Raw genomic sequence first — 20,604 nt, forward strand, 5'->3', positions numbered from 1 at the left:
TATATGTTGTTTGTATTCAGGCCATTTAAAACGTCAAATAATTCAAGGCCTTTACTATACCACTGGAAATTCATAATCCGATTAACCGTGGCCAATTTTAAGCACATTTCCTTATGTGATTCCGTCTTTTAAGTGCTATTCAAGATGGAGAACGACTGCAGAAACAACTGTTGAGTGCATTAAAAAAAATGTGCTGTGAATCTTGAAAAAAAAAACTTGCAGACTGCTCAGCAGCACACTCTCCTGTGTTTGTAATTTTAATCATTTCCTGATATCACTGTATTTATCTGTTATGTCAGAGTTTGCTCAAAAAAAGACTACTGCTGCCACGTTTCTCAACCTCCCTAACCCTACTCCACAACAAGGACAAGCTGCCAGCTTTTTTTCTTTTATCTGAAAGCCTCTCACTCACTCTATCCCCTCTTTTGCTCCCTCTCTAACCCTCTCCCTCTCTCTCGTTTCATCCCAGCATACTGACGTTAATCCAAATCTGGATTTCCAGATATTAAAAGGCCGGCGGTCATAGCGTGTTTTGGAAAGAGGAAACTGGGGAATTGGGTCTTCCTGTGTGTCTCGGTGGAGATAAAAACACAAGGGGATAAAGCAATGACAGGACGAAGAACAAAGAAACTCCCATTCCACTGCTAATGATTTAGTGGAACAAACCGCTTCAATGTTAGTGGCCCAGAATGCCGAAAGAACTGGTCATTGCATGAAGGAATGTTGCTTTTTTTTAATAAAGCGGTCGGCTCCAAAGATGTTTTTTGTATGATTTAAGGCCCTCTTTGTGGGTGTGGATCATTGGCCACAGAGTGACTAGTGGGAGAACAAAAGATCTACAGCTGCTGAAGTCATAAGAGAAACCAGGTGCCAAATGTTGATGTTGGGAAATATCTACAGCACAAATGTATCAGCCAAGAGCAAGCCTTACAGGAGAAAGAGCTGGCCCGCAACAAAGGCTCCCGTTCCAATAATACACACATACCATTACTGCTAGCACATCAACATACGTGTATAAACGCACACACTTACATGTACACAAATGCACACAGATTTCACAAGGACATTCGGGGTAGAGTGGAAGGGCTGTCCCTGAGGTGCTGCAAGGAGAAGAGTGGGAGATGTGTGAGAAATACAGTGCTGACTGGCTGAGACGACACAAGCTTAGGCTAGAGTGCGATGCGGTGGTCTATATTTATTCTCAGGTCTGCTAAATGAGGTCACCCAGGTGGTCCTGCTGAATACATTCCCCATCTCCATCATGAATCATCTGCTGCTTATTATTCCTGTCCAGCCCGGGGGGGGGCTTGCAACAGCGCAATGGGCTGTGTGTACCTGTGTGGGCATGTGCTCAAGTGTCTATGGGCACGCGCGCGTGCTTGCGTGCGCAACATCTGCCCAAAGCACCGAACGAGGGGACACATCCAGCCCATGTGACAGACAGAGAGCAGGTTGTTTAATGAGAAAGTGGATGAGAGGTGACATTCATTGGCTACCTTTCACACACCGCCCCCCCATTCTCCACAGCATTCAGACTTCCACTTAGACGAGCTGAGCAGGGACCGGGTAGTCACAGTAACCACCAGTAATAATGTCAACATTTTTCAAACAAAAAAAGATGCTAAATACATAAACAGGCACAACCACAATCTGATCACTCACACTTAGCATCAAGGAAAAACACCAGCACACAGAGCTGTTTCATCCATTTGAGGCAAAGCGGGGAGCTACACACAGCCGTGTCAGGCATGTGTGTCTGTATCAAACAGAGCGCCACAACAGAAATGGCTATTTTTCATACCTGCGATATTGCTATCCTGGTTTTTATTTACATTTGCGAAACAGAGTGTGCGAAGTGGGGAGAAGGAAAGGAGAGCCTATTTGCACAAAATATTTCACTCCCGAATGAGCACAGAGAGGGTTAGATTAGGTTTATGGGCCCGATTCCAGAGATAACCCTCCCCAGCAGATCTGGCATGCATGCAAGCACTCACGTGCACACACACACACACACACACACACACAAATATACAGAGTGAGGTTGGCAGACTGGAATAATACAGGGGGATCTAAATGTTTGCACTTTGAACCTTTTCTAATCCTGAGTATTAGGGAATAGCTAAAGCCTGATTATGGCGGAATGAAATGGATCTAAATAGATGTCCAAGTCCATCAGCCCTCCATTTCTTTGTCCTAGAAATAGAAATGGAAGTCCGTAATCAACCTCCAACCTCTCACTCGACGTCTCTCCCACGTAGCCTCCTGCCCAGGTTTGGCATAGGCAAAGAAAATTCATTCAGACTTTTCATATCATCTCAGATGAATTTGGCGCACTTGGCCAATGTTTTCTTCTTGTATTTCATTTCAATAATAAAACCTGGCAGACAATATAAAATAGTCATATATTCTGCGCTAGTGCTACACACTTTTTATACTATTTTTAAAACCCAATATTGAATTTCACTTAGAATACATGTGGTTTTGAGTAGTGTGCAAGGACACGGCAGAGTTTTTTCATCTTCATTTTCAAGAACGGTGCTTCTAACTCCCATTTTTGCAGAGCATCACCATGTAGCAGCTCTTATATCGCCGCGTGCTGCCTGTTCCCAGGAGCCACTTTGCTGCGTGTACAGTAAACAGGTACCAGCATTAGTGTCAAGGTTTAAGGTGGTTAGCGGCCCACTGCACACAACTGTTGCTCAGCTCACTGCTTCAGTATACAGCCAGAGGGGGAGCTCCTCTCCTGCGTCCTGATTAGACTGCTCTCTCTCTCACACATACACACGTACACACGCGCAAAGAGCAACAGCACGCACGGCTGCACACACACGAATACAACCACACTTGAAATGGTTGCGAAAAAAATATACAGACATGTAAGCACTTTGGCCTACAGAAGCGAACACACACACACACACACACACACACACACACACACATACAAATATATATTTACGGACACACACGCAAACACACACATTGGCTGCCTGTGTAGCCAGAAGATCAGGCAGGACTTAAGAGCTCCTCCGGCACCAAAATTACAGGGTACCTCTAAATCCTTCCAGCAGAGAGCACTATGGAATAGTACGGGTTGGGGGAGGAGGAGCGGTGGTGCTGTGGAGGGGTGAGGGAGGGAACTGAAGTGGAGAGGTGTGTGTGTGTGTAGGTGAGGTGTTTAGAGAGGGGATGGAAAGAGGAGTGCAAGGTGGGGGCGGGGGGTGAGAGGAAGTGGGAGATTCCTTTTTTTTTTCAGTGTGCGAGCCGGGGAGGAGTGAGACTTGATCTGTCTGAAGTGTGCTTGCGTGCAGGTGTGTGTGTGTGTGTGTGTGTGTGTGTGTGTGTGTGTGTGTGTGTGTGTGTGTGTGTGTGTGTGTGTGCGGTGAGGGAATATGGAAGGAGGTGATGAAGTGAGGAGCGGAGAGGAGGAGGAGAGTTCAGTTTAGAAAGAAGAAGAAGTGGGAGGTGATCTCTCTCTGTAAAGCAGAGGAAGCATATGCGTGTGTTGGACTGTGTGTGTATGTATGTGTGTGTGTGTGTGTGTGTGTCTGCCAGCTTGCTTCTCTCTCACACACACACCAACCATTTCTCTTACACTTCTCCCCAGAGTTTATCGGTTTATCGTTGTGTGTGCTTTGCCCTCGGTGCAACTGTGTGTATTTAAGCCTCTCTTCGTTCAGTTGTGTGTATGTGTTCATGTACATTTATGTGTATTTTATTGTGTGTGCATGCTCGGGGACGGACATATGCAGGAGTGTGAATTTGTTTTTCCATGGTAGGTATTATTTTAACTTATAATGTGTGTGTGTGTGTGTGTGTGTGTGTGTGTTTGCATGTGGGTGGTCCCTGTACATCAGTCAAGACAGTCCCAGATTACCAAGCCAAAGGTTGGACATTATGGACTTCTATGGCCAGCACCACTGGGCTAGTGCTTCAAGACTACTTATGACAGCTTTTAACCTCTGCAGAGGACCTGTCAGCAGCTCCCAAGGTGTCTGTGTGTGCATCCGGGAGTGTGTCTGTACAAGACTCACAGCCTGCAGACACAGAGAGCTTCTGCATCATTTAGCTGCGGGTGTCTGTATGTCACCTCTCTGGTGAATCCAGCGGGGCAGAGCTTTTACACCGCTGCACTTTCCACTCTCCATTTTCCAACTCAGCATGCTGCAAAACCCTGTGCTCCTGTACGCAGCACAAAACTTCCCTGTGTATCCGCACGCGTACACACACACACACACACAAAAGCAGAGGATGACATTGTCCTGTATGCGCACGCACAAGGAAACCCATAAGACAGGATACGCACATGCAGAATTTTCACATACACACACCCACGCCTACGCCCAAACAGACACAAGTACACACACGGTGCAGGCCGTCTGTCGGATCAGCCGGAGATAAAGGACGCAGAATAACAGGAGGACCTTGGGGAGCAGAGCAAGTCATCTGTCTCAAACACAAACAGACTGAGCACACTCCAACATGACAGATGTAGACAGACTCATCTTACAGCACATCGCATCCTGAACCTTTCTCTTGCACTCCTGCCCCCCTCCACCTACCACCCCCCACTCCCTTCCACACACACAAACTAAAGAAGGCCTGCTCAAAATGTGTAGCCACACTTCTAAGCCGAACCCCACATAATCTGACAGGTGTGCACCAGGGGAGTTCAGATCATAGAATTTTGAATGCGGTCGATTGGCACAATAAAACAGTGTAACCTGTGGGAGGGGGACTTACAGCTTATAATACAATAAGCTGTTGCCTATAGTATTAAAGTTATGAGAAGCAACGACAGCAGCCGAAGCATCCAATATTAATTTCATAACCACACTGTAAAATTCGAGCCTACCACTACTCTGCTGTTCCTAACATGGAACATTTTTAGATATCAGCTATTTCAGCTATAATGTATTCTGTTGTGTGGAGAAGTTGCCAGTAGCCCACACAATCCTCCCTAATGACAGAGTAGCTAATTGGCTGTAATGGCTCTTTTCACCGATATCATCGAGCTGCAGCCGCAGAAAACATCAGCAGTTTTACACAAATCATGTGCAGAGTGAAAAATGGGGAAATAGCCTGAAGAAGCGGCCTGCAGTAACTCTTTTTGCTTCAGATGACCAGCAGTGGTGTATATCTAAAAGCGCAGGCTAAACCATAAAAAGGCAAAATGACATTTCAAACAGTTGTGACTGTCGTTTTTCTTTGTTTGCAGCAAACGTTGCTCCTTATCAATTAAATGGTTCTTTTTAAAAACTGGCACAGTCCTAGTGGGCACACACACAACACTACCAGGTAAACAAACAAGACTTGAGAGCTACACACAAACACCCAGCGCAGACACATACACATCTCTTGCCTCTGAACTCCACTCTCAGACAGTGCATCACTTGACTAATAGCAGCTGAAATGTTGCGTGTTCAGAGAAATAAGCAGAGAGGAAACTGGGTCAGAGAGAAAAAAAACGGCATTTCACCTTCCCATTGGTCAGAGCTAAAGGTTAGAGAAGATGCAACACATGCTGAGGCACGCATACACACACACACACACACACACAAGCTCAAAAGCTAAAGGTTAATATTCATGTGGGAGTTGCTGAGTTAGTGTTTATCTCGTGCTTAACCAACGTGTGTGTGTGTGCATAAGGCTTGTTTCTGTGCTTGTGTGCATAGCTAACAATGAGTACACAGTATTTCATCCTTGTTTAAGACAGAGGGTTTGCTCCACATTAGTGTTTCATTAATCCCATTATATAGGCCCAGTGGTTCCCTTACCACAGATATTAGTGGGTGAGATGTCCAGTCTTCTCAAGAAACCAACAACTAATCCACATCAACAATAAGTCCACAAGACTTTTTTTCTGCTTCGATATTTCTGTTCTTACTTTCATTTAACATTTAGCAGCATCACTTGTTTCTGATCCGCCATCACTTGTCATGTTATTGGAGCTTCCGTTAAGTTGACTGATCGCTTCCTGCTGCTACTTGAAATTAAAAGCTGCACACCTCAGATATATCCTTAGGTCACGCCCAGAGTACACTTCAGAAATTGAGCTTACAATTAAAATTTATTTATACTGGGGAGAGCTGCTGGAGAAAGCCAAAAGAAACTGTGGACAAAAGAGACAAGTCAAGTGCCCTGAAATTAACGACTCAGAGGTGGTTGCAAAAAATATGTTCATAAATTTCTAAATAATTAGTGCTGGACAACAATTAAAATCTTTAATTGTGATTAATCTCATTGTCATGCGCAAAATTGAATAATGAATTCTAAAGTAGTGTATTGTGCACTTTTAATTTAAATGTACTGCTATGCACAAAAACGTCCAATAACATGTGGTTTGCAAATACTTTAAACAAATAAGGTGCTTTTTACCAGCAGTATTCCCTTTCCACAGTAGCAATAAAATATTTCTTGTAAATCTCAACCTAAACATTAATTTAATCAAATCAAATATAAAACCAAGTTAGTTAGTCCAGAGCCACGATCATAACAGCACCTTCTGAGCAACAGGTGAACATATATAAATCTGTTTTCTTGTTTTTTTCTGAACAGGTATCAGCAGAAACATTTTTCTTTTATCAGGAAGCAGCAGAAAGCCAATGTTCAGTAGCAAGTGTCCCTGTCAGAGTGAGGTAAAGTGGTCGTCTCCCGCACACGCCCACCGGCTGCGAAGTTGAATTGTCTTGAACTTTTTGTACGTGACGCGCAGCACAAATCATTGAAAGAGAGTTTGTAAGTTTCCAGAATCTATTACTGTTTACTGAAGAGGACATCAACAGGAGGGAATTCACATGGCAGAGCATCCCTGCAAAACTAGATGAAGGCCTGTCAGGTAAAGTTATGTATAATTTGAACTTAAGTTAAATAGGCAACAGCTGTGCAGCGCACAGAAGCCGTTGCCATGGTTACTACCCATAGAGCGCCTGCCGTTTACTCACGGAATGCTTGTCTCTCTGTCTGATCACCGGAGCAAAGAGCGACCCCGCGGGGCCAAGCGACTACGTTGTGATTTCAAGAACATTCCTAAGACCAACATCTTCCCCAATACTAATCAGCATGGAGTGTGTATATAGCTACACTTCACTTTGGTATTTGATTGCTTGTCTTGCTTTTTAAAAATAATACAAAATATATACTAATAAGTACCTACAATGTTTGGAATAGAAAACATATAAAATATGCAGCAACAAAATTGTTGTATTATCTCTTTATAACTGTTATAATATATGTGTATGTATCATTGAAAAGTTTTATGCATATGTTCCTCTTGTTAATCATCTGATGGGTCTTTGGAAGTGTCCATTGGATAGGGCACTTTTTCAGTAAAATAAAATATTTTTGAACTTTGAAGAGCATTTTTCAAAGCTGTTCTTTTTTTGGTGGCTCAGTGAGCTGATTTTTTGCTGAGCTGCAGACAACAAGCTGTAAACCTTCAACATGTCATCAAAGTAAGCAAATACTTTTTAACCTTATTGCTCATGTATGGGAAACCACAATGACAGATTATGCTCTGATTATCCCATTATTGTGTCTGTTAAATGCCTTTGTATTGTATGTAGCCCATCCCAGTAGTTATTTCCTAAAAACATCCAGTAACATTCATATTGGTGGGTGGTATTGGTATTGCCAGGTAACATATGTGTAATCAGCTGACAGATGCACACAAAAGGTCTCATAGCGAGCTTGTTCCTCAGCAGGAGGCTCATTGGAGTTTTCGTCGTGCTTCATTTGCACTGATAATCACGTGAGGTGAACCATGGTTCACTCGCTAAATCCCCACAGATGATAAAAGTGATCCTCTCAGTCTTTTCTCTGGCCTCTGTGGTCGCGTACAAAGGTGATATGGGACTCTGGACTCCGGAGAGGAGTCACCCTCCTCGATCTAAAAAGGTCCACGAGCCACAAATCAGCCTGCACTGCCTGATAAAAAGAAGCGCTGGGATGGATCGGAATGTGGTGGGAGATTGTAGTGGCATGTCAAAGGCCATGAGGCTCCAAAAATCTACACTAACTAAAGAGCTAATCTTTGAGCACCCCCCCCCCCCACCACCACACACACACACACACACACACACATACACACGCACGAGGGAAACCAGAGCCGATGCCCTGGAACAATTTAACGAACATGAACAGCGGAGGAAAAAATCTCCTCAGAGAGCTCGCTGCTCGTGCTGGTGCATGTAAAAATGTTCTCGCAGGGACTGCGTGTGTGTTTCTGTGTGCATTTATGCAAATGTGTTTAGATGTCTAAGCATGTACATGTGTACAAGGCTCATTTGTGTGTGTAGGTGTGTGTGTGTGTGTGTGTGGGGTGGGTGGTTGTAGCTCCTACACTGTGTCTATTCATCCTCTGTGGAGAGTGGAGCATCATTTTCACTGACCTTTTCAATCTGGCCTCAAGAAGAGAGTTATGACAACTGAGCCTTGTGTTCCTCGGTACAATAACACACATCAATGATGAGAAACAAACAAACAAACAAGCAATAACTCCTACTGCAGGCTCAGTGCCTCCAATTGCAAATAGGTGATGCCAAACAAACCCAATGAGGTATTCTAAGTAAGAGGGAATGGTATGGGGATGTAATGTGCAAGGAAAGACAAGCTAAGTGCTATGGCTCAGGTGAAAAAAACTGCCTTCTGACCTGATCATCAGCTGCTGATGATCAGGTCAGAGAAACACAAAAAGGGCAAGACTTAGGGCTGGACAATTTTTGCCATGTACATATTTTTTTATCAATAGCCTAATTTGTTAGTCAATAACAAAGAAAACAGTAAAAACGGCTCTTACAATTACAAGGTGATATTTCTAAATGTCTTATTTTGTCCTGCCAACAGTCCAACACAAAGATATTGAATTTACAATGATATGAAACAGGGAAAAGCAGCAGATTCTCACATTTGAGAGCCTGGAACGAGTGAATGTTTGGGATTGTTGCTTGATAAACGACTGAAACAAATAGTTGACAAATAGACCAGGGCAGACAGACAGTAAAGACAGTGAGATGGACAGGAGTGAGACATGTCAGAGCAAGAGACAGAGAGTGTACTTGTTATTTAGGAGAGAGTCAATGTCGACCCATCTGTTGTCCGCAAAAACAAAATCTGCAAGAAGCAGAACAAAGACAGAGATAGAGAGCAAGAAAGAGGACAGTGCATATGTGTGTGGGCGTGCACGTGTCCCTGTGACTGTACATGTGTGTGCGGGTGTGTGTTTGTGTGTGTACAAGTGTGTGTGAGCCTGTGTGCCTAAACCCTGGGGGAATCTCCTGTACCTGCTAACATGGAAGCGACTGAATAAAGCTGACTGCAGCCAACATGGGACCCAAGTCAGAGCAGCTCTAATGCACACAGACACACATACACACACACACAGTCACAGTCATTGAGAGACACAATGAGGCAGAGAGACGGACAAATATATATATATATACATATATATAAGAGATAGGTCTGATGTAGCTGATGTGTAAAGCACCAGAGCTCTGAGTGCGGCTCCAAACCACAGCGAGCCTTCTTCGTCTCCACCTCTGAGGCCAGGCTGCAACACAAGACGCAGGAAAAGAAACACACTTTCCTCCCTCCCCCTGTTATTCGCCAAAACCCCAATCAGAGAGCACAGCAGACCACAGAGAGAATGCTGCTGATTACATCCTAATACACACAAAGCCAGAAGCTGACACACGTATACAAACTTGCACACACTGATTACATCCTCTCTGGTGCTCCTCTCTTCTCATCCCTGGTATCGGTTACACGGTAAAGCCACACTGATCGAGGATCAGTGTTTTTTGGCGCAGAGCGGTGAAAGAGTTCGGGAGCTTAACCTCTAGTCCGAGAGCAGAGAGAGACTGAGGCTCTGGACCCCCGTGCCCCCAGCACAAATAAACAGCTACAACACAAAAATGTCTGGCCGACTCGAAACAATTTCCTGAAGGATCTGTCACTGTGCAGGAGGGATGGGGAGAGGAGGTGAGGGGGTGGAGGATTCTGAGATCTAAGGAAGAGAGAAAATGGGTGGAATGGCAAGGCGGATGGAGAGAAAGATTAAGTTGCAGAAGAAGAAGGCAGAGAAGAACAGACAGAGGCAGAGAAATTGGACCTGTGGGTTTGGGAAGTAAAATTGTTCCTTCGCCATCTACGAAATCATCAACTCGCTGCGGGAGGCAGCACAGCCTGAACCCAAACACAATGTGCATTTACTTGAAGGCATGGAGCTATCTTTTCAGCATCCATCCGCCCGTCGTGGTACGCACGCACAAACTCTGACAGCACAGACGTTTGCGCCCGTGGGACTGCTGACTGAAAAAAATCTCATGCTCAGCTAAGCTACAGTTCTCTTGAATGTGCATTAAAAAAATGCTCAGTGCATACAGCGGCTTCTTTTATGCAAGCAAGACTGTGCAGGGAGAAGGAGGATGGCATTGTGTTTTTTGTGTGAGCATCTATTTGCATGCTAGTGAGAGCTTATGAGTATATATATATATATATATATATATATATATATATATATATATATATTTGAATTTGCTTATGTGGCTTTGTGCTTATTTATGCCTGTGTGTTTGTGCGCACACACACCTCTTGTGTGTTTGTCTGCTCCCGTTACTGTGTTTGTGTGCCTGTGGTTGTGCTGGAATGGAACATGGACATTTTGCCACCGAGCTGAATTCACAGAAACGGGCTTGGTCCTGGCCTGCAGAGCAGTATTTAGACTCTGTATTTATGCGTTGGACAACCACAGCAATCTCTATCACCGCCTTGTGATTCATGTTTGTTTGCCTTGCTCAGCGCTGATTCCATTCCATCGAGAAGCTCCATTTTCTCTGTTTGCTCCCCCAAAACGCTTTCCGCAGAAATGTTCACGCCATCCCCGGTCAGAGTTTCATCAGCCGTCCCTCATCGTAGCTGACCAAGCATGCAGTGGTTTCCATAGCAAGGATGCGACATAAAAACTAACAACCTCTATAATTACACATCCATATTTCTCCGATGAGTTTGTGTAAACAAGCCCAGGCTCCAGCTCGGGGAGGCGGACTTCTTGGCAGGCCCCGGCTGAGGGTGCCACTGAATGGCTGTCGGAAAACAAAGCCATTTCTGAGTGTGCCTTGGAAAAGGCAAACCACTGTTCTAGGCATGGTGGAGAGGGAGAGCAAGCTCCATCTGAGAGACAGAGAGCTGTGATTTGAGCTTAGCTATTGGCCAGAGAAGAAAGACACTGGGTATATGTGTTGTTGGCAAAGCAGAGGGCAAACAACCTCAGACATCTCAGATGGAAAGGGAAATATGCATTTCCACAGTGTTTTAGATTATGGGTTGTCATTGTTTTATCCTGCGCTTATGTTTCTTATGCAGCAATACACCATTGTCCGATACAATTTGCCTTATGGACAATGATGCTCATCTTCTCCTGTCCTACATTTACTTTTCCTAATCACCATGGACTCAACATGCATCTTTCCAGCAGTCTTAAGATGTCTCCTCTCCTTTTGCCTTAAGCTATTTTAGGGTTTGCGAAACCACAGAGATGGTTTCTGCAGAGCTGATGGATTTAAAGAAAACCAGGAAGCTACTTTCAACAACTGAAAATCGCTCATATAGAAAAGAGACATTGAGAAAATGAGTTTATGTTGGTTGAGAGGATGAGAATGAAAACAAAAATCAACAGTGTTGTTGTTTTGCAGAGTTAGCTCTGTGGCCTCTTGTGTTGAAAGAGATCTAAGCTATCTGTTAACAAAAAATGACTTGAACACACATGACTTCCCACAGCACCTACACACACACACACAACTTCCAAACGCAAGAGAAGCCTAATGGAAGGAGAAAAGGATTGTTGGAGGAGTTGGAGTGAGGGATAACATAGTAAGAGAGAGAGAGGTAGAACTCGCACGAAGGATAAAATATTCTAATAAGATAAGCATGGAGCACAGCCGAGGAGGGATGAGTGTCTGCATTTGAAGATGCACGGAGCAGACTAATTGAGATGAATACATGAATATATCAGCTTCATCTAGCAGCGACGGGTTCAGCCGTAACCAATGGTTACCATTCACTTGTACAGCCACGTGAGCAGCCCTCCCTCTAAAAGAAAGTCCTCATGTCATCCCCCCCCCCCCCACAGACACACACACTACCACCCCCCCTCCCACTCTAAACAAACTCCTCTGTAATAAACGAAAGGCAATAACCAGTGACAATAATGCTGTGCCTGCTAACCCTCTCTGAATGAAATATCCAACGGAGAAGTAGCAGAGGCAGCCTGGATAGATTTGCAAAGCAAGCAGAAAGACATATATTACACTGGCACTCTAATAAACACTTGGCTATATTCACCCATGGGGGGTGGAGGGGCTGGGGGTTAAATCTCCTTATCGCAGGCCATGCTGCTCCACTGGCGCTAACCTGACCTATTAGGGAGGTTTACTTTGACAATGAAATCCGTTAAGGCTTACTGCTTAAAACTCTAACTGGTAACATCGACAACGACAGTTGTTCGAAGTCAATCAGCGACTGATTTTTTCGTTTATCCTATTCTTAAAGCATTTTGCTGTTAATTATTATTTACTCATTGAAAAACATGACAAATACTGGAATAAAATGATTGATGATGACACAGCATTTAAACTATTCAAAGGAATGAATGAGATTAATTCTTATAACAGGATCCTATATAAAATGATAAAACTGGTTATTTTCAACCACCTTTTATTCTTTATCCGAGGATATATAAAATGGCATTTAAAATAGGACTGACAGAAATGTTTGCCCACAATACTAATCATTAGTTCAGGTTCGGTAAGTGGTTTTTAATGTCCACAATCTGCTAAATATTCTATGAAACAATACATCCTTTGTTCTTCACTGCTAACATGTACGTGGGAGAGTCCACAATCAAAAGGAAAATCCTGCACAGTGTCTCTTCCCTGTAATTAAAATATTCCAGTGTGATTTTACTGAGGGAGGTTACCAGATGTTAACAGTTATCGCTTCTCGACAAAAATTCATTTAATTGCGAGTTAGAAATGTGTGAGTTATTTGCATCTCTATAATCTGACAATCAAAATGCCTTTGTGTTTTTGAAACGCGCCGCTGACAAATGCAACAGCCTTTTTTTTCCAAGTGGCTGTGATTTGATTATGGTAATTTTATGTTAACTCTAAAAGATGACATTTAACACTTTTTTTCTAATCAGATTACTGTTATTGCACTGTGACACATCGAGCTACCAGCCTGCCACTGTTTATATTTATTTGACTTATGTACAAGCCTTCATTTGTATACGTTTTCTGAGCTCACAAGATAAAGCTAAACTGAGCATTATTAATGTGGGTACCTGCGTGGGAGCGTGTGTGTGCACATATGTTGGAGTGTTTATGTCCTTGCAAATGTAGGGCAGGGGCGGATCTTGTGATCTGCTGCAGCCAGGGCAGGGATTTGAACTTTAACTCTCAAGGGCAAATAAGAGGACAAGAGGCTGACAAGTAATGATCTCCTTTTGCAAAGCTTTTGCTTTGAGATGGTGGAGGTTGCATGCATATTTTTCAATGGAGGAGGATTCCTTGGGGGGGTATTTAGATGGAGGGGTGCATAATGTGTAGGTTGTTGAGCAAAAAATAACAGCGATACAGAACAGAGCCCACGCAGAAGAGTATGAATGTTAGTGATATGCAACATGCAACATGCCTGCTAACCTTAATCCTGTCAGGTGTGAGCACCAGAGAAAGATCACCCCACAGTGTCATGCAGTTTGTCAGATATACTGTAAGCCATTGTTCTTCGAAGAATGGGTCAGCAGCCATGTTTAAACAAGTCAGGAAATAAATTAAGCTTTTCCCGTACGAATAATAAAGTGCTTATCAGTCGCTCCGTGTTTTCAGACTAGATAGTATGTGCTCCACTGCGGCAGTGTTCTGGTAGAGAAGTTGGCGTGTGTCAAGAGTCCACGATGGTACACTGTGATGGAGAGTGACAGGTGTCAGGAGGGATCAGGCTTACCCTGCCCACTACACAGGAAATCAAGGGAGAAGAGGAGTGCCTGACGACAGACTGCCTCTGTTTACTGCCTCATGGCGTTCCCCTTTTATAGAACAGAGACTCACCGGCCCAGCTAGCCACTGAAATATATCACCAAGCAGTCTTGGTACATTATTCTAATGAGGAGCGAATGGGAGGAAAAATGAAGGGACTTTTTTTGGCTATAAAGACAGTCTATATATATATATATATATGTGTGTGTGTGTGTGTGTGTGTGCGTGTGAGTGTGTGTGGGTACGTATGCCTGTCCCTTCACTCTCTTTCCTGCTCTGTTGCTTATTTTCTCCATTATACTTTCTTCGCCTTAAAAGCATCCTGTCTAAAATCACTTCTCTCCTGACTCCAACCCCTAAACACAGAGCGGCCATTTTCCTCACAACATTCCATATCCTGTGTTTAGACAACGCAATGAAATACAACCAGTTTGTTCACTCATACACCAGGAGGGCGGGAAGGTGTACATATATGTATGTGCGTGTGTGTGTGTGTGTGCATTGGGGGTGGGGGTGCTGATGGACAGCACAGGCTGGTGCTGGTATGGGGTTTAGATCAGTGCAGGGTTATCATTACCAATCCCCTGCTGTGTTTCCGTGACCCCTTGTCCATGAATTTTGACCTTTAACCCCCCCCACGACTCCTGTCAGAGCTGGGCTCGGATAGACGGGACCGAGTGGACGGGATCCCCTGCGGTGACGCCAAGGCATGGGACACACACGCAAACAAATACCCACACACACACACCATTTGTTGCTTTCTTTACCACACACCTTTTGTTGCTTATTCTACCCCATGGAAGGAGCAGAAGAAGCAGAAGTAGGGGTGGGGGTGGAGATGATCAAGGAAAAGACAAACAGAGCCACGGAGTCATAGTGGAGAGACCGGGGGTGCACAAGAAAAAGACTGCTGGAAGATTCAGTGGAATGTCCGCTCCCTATGCATCTTCTTCTCGTCTCAAACGGTGTCTGCCACGTTTGACCGTTAATCAGGCCAGATAAGCCGGGTCTTTATAGGCCGAGCAGATTTACGCTGCTCTGCTGGCCGGCTGGAGCGCATTCCCAGCAGAGACGGTGGGATAATGCACTCACATCTTCTAGGCAGGGATAAGCTGGCCTGAAGGGGCTTCAACACACATATACACACATGACTCTACAGGAAAAAGCAGGAAAAGTGTGTTCAGTGCAGGTGCCTTCTGTCCCTCTCTTGCACTCCCAAGAAAACACACAGATATTACACACATACAGCAGCGACACGTGGTCATTATCTAAATGATAGATGAAACGTGTCATGCTGTATGCACAAGCTGCAGTGGAATAAATAAAGCAAGCGCTTCCTGTTGCAAAGGACAACAACATTAACATAATACCAAGACAAATGCTACAACCGATTACTGCTGATGCAAGAACGTTACAGTATATGAGCCTAATGATGATCCACCATCAGGCTGGATCCTGCATGTCCAGCCTCCCCTGTGAAGGATTTACAACAGGCTCTAGTTCTGAGTTCACAGTCTGAAACACCATGGAGCGAGTGTTAAGTATTCTTAGCACTTGCATAATATACACATCAGCAAGAATGGTGTTATATGGCAGAGACACAAGAGAGTGTGGTATAAAAGCAAATTTAATCTAAAGTAAAGTTGATGTTTTCTCTTTGATGTTGGATCATACTATAGTCAGGATGCATGCCCACGCACATGTCACTAATAGAGTTGGTTAAAATATTTATGATGTAATCAGGAGACAATATGTGGAGCAGCCCCGCTAACAGCCGGCTAGGAAAACTTTGATCAGGCGCGGAAAATGCCCAAGGTGTTTTTTTAAAGACATGTGGGTGTAATAAAGCTCAAAGAAATATTTCTTAAAGTCCAAATGAAATGTTGCCACGGAAGCGCCCCCCCACCCCCAAAAAACTGTCGCTTGATAACATCACTAGCTTCATGCTTCCCTGCATTCTGGCTTTGAGGGAGACTTCACAAATATCGATTGAACTGCTACAGATCAAAAGAAAAAAACATATGTGAGATTTAATGTAGTGTGGATTTTTCCTTCAGAGGGAGATGATATAAAGAAGTTGTTTTTTTTACTGTAAGAATAAAACATTTTCTTAACGTGCAGGAGGTTTAACTTTATATCTTCTGAAGCCTTTCGAAGCTTATTCATATATTGGGCTAAATTGTACAAATAAGCTTTCCCTAAATATTCAGGAAAAGAAAAATTATATGTAAGGATAAAGGTGATGATAAATATGTAACCATATTTTGTATTATGCTAACTTTTCCAAATATGAATTTACTTTACAAGAGATGATTAGTGTTTAATTCAACTTCTCACTATGCCAGCAGTTCTTTGGCATGAGGCAGCTTGTTGCATGTAAGTTTAGACATTGCATTTCTAATGTCACAACCATCTCCGATCATTTCATTGATTCAGTAAGGAATCAAGTACAGATGTGGCAGAGCCACCAACTGACAGCATCCTCAGACCAGAAGAACCACAACACATGTTACGATTTTAGAAAACCGTTCAAGTCATGCCAAGAAATGTAGGAAATGACTAACAAAAGTAAAAATGTGACTTTACTGTGTGCCGAAGTAACGTCTAGAGTAACACTGTCTTTTGCATTAATAACTGAGCTACAGCGTGTTAGCTTCTGCAGCTACTGAGCTAACAAGATGGAGAAACAGCATCTAGGCTGTCGGATATCCCCCCAGAAAAACTGTTGCTTTCTACCTGCCAACTCGTGACTTAAATTATAAGGCTTGCATTACTACATAACTTCTTATAGTCAACAATCATATAAAAAAACTAAAACCAACAACATATTAATCTATGTCTAAATACTTCCTGAATTCCCTATCAAGTCTGTAGCAACTCCAAACCCATTTGTTCCTTCATAATAAATCGAAAAATAAACGGAGAGGTCCAAATTAATACAAATTTGATGCTTTTTAGCAAGTATTTACCACACCAGGACATCGCATGGGGAACTGACTCAAAATAAACTACAGTGTCCATGTTCATCATAACGAAGGAACATGTCACCCAGTGCAACACTGTGGCTCACGGATGTGTTTTAATAGTTTCTGGACAATAACGGAGCTCTATGGCGCAGAGGAATCAGCTATATCAGGCTTGGGCTTCTCAGGTAATGCATGTTAGTAGGATAAATTTGATTGTTTTTGGTGTTTTCATGGGATTTTCTGACAGTTGGAAAATATGGAATATCACCAGCCTTATCCTGTACAGCAAAATATACCAGAGGATTTCACTGGGTAAATATTTTTTATTGTGTCATCATCAGCTGGGGTAGTGATGACCAAATTGTTTGATATATTATGTATGCATCATCTCATAGTAGTGTCCTGAGGGTGGTCATAAATTTAGCACTTTATTTAACATTAGGACACTTGCAAAAAGTTTCCCTGGGGACCCTACTGGAGATGGACTTAGATATACTTAATTAAAACAGACCAAAACTAAAAGTAACATTATCTTTTTTCCTTCAGTAGTGTTGTTTGATACACCCATATGTATATGATGAAGTTCTGCTGGCATATACACAGTCACAAATAAGACCTACTATCCTTCCAAGTCCACACCAATATAAAATGCAAAACCAATTCTGATAGGCTCTGTCATGTCATGCTTGAAGATGACTTATCGTCTTTATGTTTTTAGATTGCATTGGTGATGGAAATCCTAAGGCTTCAGCAGAAAAAAAATATCCCATCTCAGGTGACTGCTGAAGACATAATCAACCTTCTTTCGGGGCTGAGGAAAAGTAAGCTGAGAGAACGGTGATTTACTGAGACACATACAGGCGGTCCACCATCACACTTTGAACTCTGCTCATGTTACACTAATATAACTCTGATAACGTTTGGAGTAACAGTAAAGATTGAGCTTTCAGTTTGAAATCTTTGTGAGTTTGAACTGAAGGATTTTGGTGCTGGTAAGACAAGAGTCATGGAGTAAATTGTTAGATTATGTTGATTTTACCATCTAAATATGTCACACTTCATATCTAATTTCTTCTTTCAGGTGTGGGCAGTAAATGTCAGCAATAAAATGAGAGCCGGTGAGTGTGCAGCCTGGATGCTTCTTAACACCCCAGAGGCCTTACCTCCTAATTTTCAGCAAGTCACATTTGACACACATTTATTAACATTTAAATTACAGTGGTTTTAGTATCTCAATGATATTCTGCGATTCTTTAAAAAACTATTTAAATGACTGTAACCTACAGACATCCTAAAGTCCTCAGCGTGGAGCAAGACTTTGCTGTTTATGCAGCAAGATCCTGAGAGAAAGGCAGCTGAAAGCACCCAGCTCCAAACTTCTCTGTCCAAAAAGAGTCCTGCAGTTGTGTGATTCCTCCACAACCCCTGTAAAATATGTCTTCCCGGCAGTTTAACAAAATGTTTGTTGGGGTTACAAAGACTGTTTTGGACCGGGTCTTCAATACCCTCACCACTGTGGCTTTGTAAACAGTGACACAGAGGCTAACTGACTGTCTTAAGTGATAAACATTTTTCATTTAAAATTTAATGCATGTGTAAATAAACCATTTTACATTTTAGTCCCAGGTTTTATGTTGTTGATACTTACTAAACACCATCTACTTAGTGCAAATCCTCAAATACTGGGACAGAATATGATTTTAGCTGCAAAACTATTACTCACTAGTTACCCTTAATATTACTCATAATAAGTTAGCAATAATAAATTACCCCAAAACAGGCTGTCCCAAAGTATGTGAAAAGTGTGTCTACATTTCTTTTGTAAGAGAACATATTCAGACCTTCAGTAAATATTGTCATACCACAAAGCAAACATACTCAATTACAAGTAAAGGTATTGCACTCAATAAAATTACAGAAGTATTGTCAGCTAAAGTATAAATATTCATTTTGGAAATTGTTCTTTTAGGTCCGTAATTTCCTTTTAATTTTCTAGGAATTGTCAAAAAATACCAATATATTTTGGTACTAATTACTGTTCAAATATGAATTTCCCTCAAAGAAAAGCTGAAAGCTACATTTAATTCCAAATAAATATTCGTTCACTATTCATTTATCACTGGAAACTTTAGTCTGCATATAGAATAATTTGCTTGACAGTAGACAAATTTCACATTTTTGCAAGTACAGCTGACCTGCTGTGTACTGACTATAAGACGCAATTAGTTAGAATTCATTAAATGAGGTGAAATGAGGTACCAACACTGTCTCCATTTTCAAAAGCATTATTGCCAAGTTCTTTTCAAGAAATGTCTTTGAAATTATTTTGAAATTATTTTGAAATTATTTTGAAATTAAAGTTTTCCATTTGCAGAAGTACAAATGGAGAGCCTGAAATACAAGTACCTCAAAATTATATTTAACTAAAGAAACACTTCATTTAATGTCAGTAAAGATTGTAGGTTTGTATCCTGAACTGACAGACACTGTGCCATAAGCAAGGCAGGTCACCTCTAGTTGTTGCTATGGAGCTGCTGCAGCAGCCATTAAAATACAGTTTTACTACGAAACTCCCATGTGTGACTGTGTGTAACTGAGTGTGAAGCAGAGATTATGGCTCAGATTGTTCAGCCAGGCTTCTCTGGTTAAATGAAGGTTGAAAAGCTAAAGATCAACAATAAATCATCTTTTAAGACAAACTCACAGGTGATGTAGTAGTTGACGTTCCTCTTGAACTCCAGGCCCATGTAGTTTGGGCTGAACTCCTGGAATTTGATGGTGAACTTGATGTCCTTCTCAGGCTTGTTACAGTTGACCAAGACATTAGGATCGAGGACGGTACTGCAGCTCTCCGCCTGCTCCCTCTTCACCAGGTACAGCTTGTAGTACTCATAGTCTCTGCCTTGGTCCGCTTTGGGACAGATGATGTCCAGTTTGTCCCCGATGTCTGGGTAGATCACCAGGCCCTTTCCAGCCAGAAACCTGGGGAAAGAGAAAAAAAAGAAGACAATTTGTCACTAACACATAATAAAGGAAGTCTGGAAAAGCAGCCACATAATTCAACAACAGTTTATATAGTCTTAATACTTTGAGCTATTGGAGTTATAGGTTTAGATTTGTCTGGCATGGGCTTTTAGGCAGAGCTTAGTTAATGTGGCCCCACAAGAACACTACATGTATCAGCTTGACATCATTCAGCCTTAGACGACAGAACGTTTAACACAAATCCTGTAAATTTTCTTCTCATTCTTGGACCCAAATCAAAGCATACCAAAAGTTTGCAAGGAGGGAAACAAGATGGCCAAACACAAAATGGCTGCCGCAGAAATGGCTACAGATAAGATTACATCCAAAGAATGCCACTGATTCTTTTCCCATGTTTTCGGAGTTCAATGTAAGACCTGTGCTTCAACATAATATCTACGCTGCTTCTACTTCAGACGTCCGAGTTTCCAGAGGAAAATAGTGCGCAGGGGTCAAGAGAGAGGTTAAGGCTTCCTGGTTCATCGTCCCTCTGCCATGATCATCTGCTGGAAGATTAAGATAATCCATCTGGCCTTACTGTCCTTCTCCACCTCGCCCTCTGCTGCCAACTCAGTCAGATCAGC

General features: G+C 42.6%; 1 protein-coding gene across 1 annotated transcript in view; it reads right to left on the reverse strand.

Moving 5' to 3' along the window:
* The window catches only part of efnb1 (ephrin-B1), a gene marked incomplete at its 5' end in the record, with an annotated part of 35,584 nt that extends 15,577 nt beyond the window's left edge, over nucleotides 1–20,007 (reverse strand). The window contains one exon of the mRNA XM_038700270.1: nucleotides 19,701–20,007. Coding sequence (XP_038556198.1) covers nucleotides 19,701–20,007 — 307 coding nt within the window. The remainder of the gene's footprint in view (nucleotides 1–19,700) is intronic.
* Between the last annotated feature and the right edge of the window lie 597 nt (nucleotides 20,008–20,604).

This window comes from Micropterus salmoides, unplaced genomic scaffold (assembly GCF_014851395.1).
Source record: "Micropterus salmoides isolate LMB-PRFRI ecotype aquatic unplaced genomic scaffold, ASM1485139v1 Ms_hic_scaffold_5, whole genome shotgun sequence".
Lineage (NCBI taxonomy): Eukaryota > Metazoa > Chordata > Actinopteri > Centrarchiformes > Centrarchidae > Micropterus > Micropterus salmoides.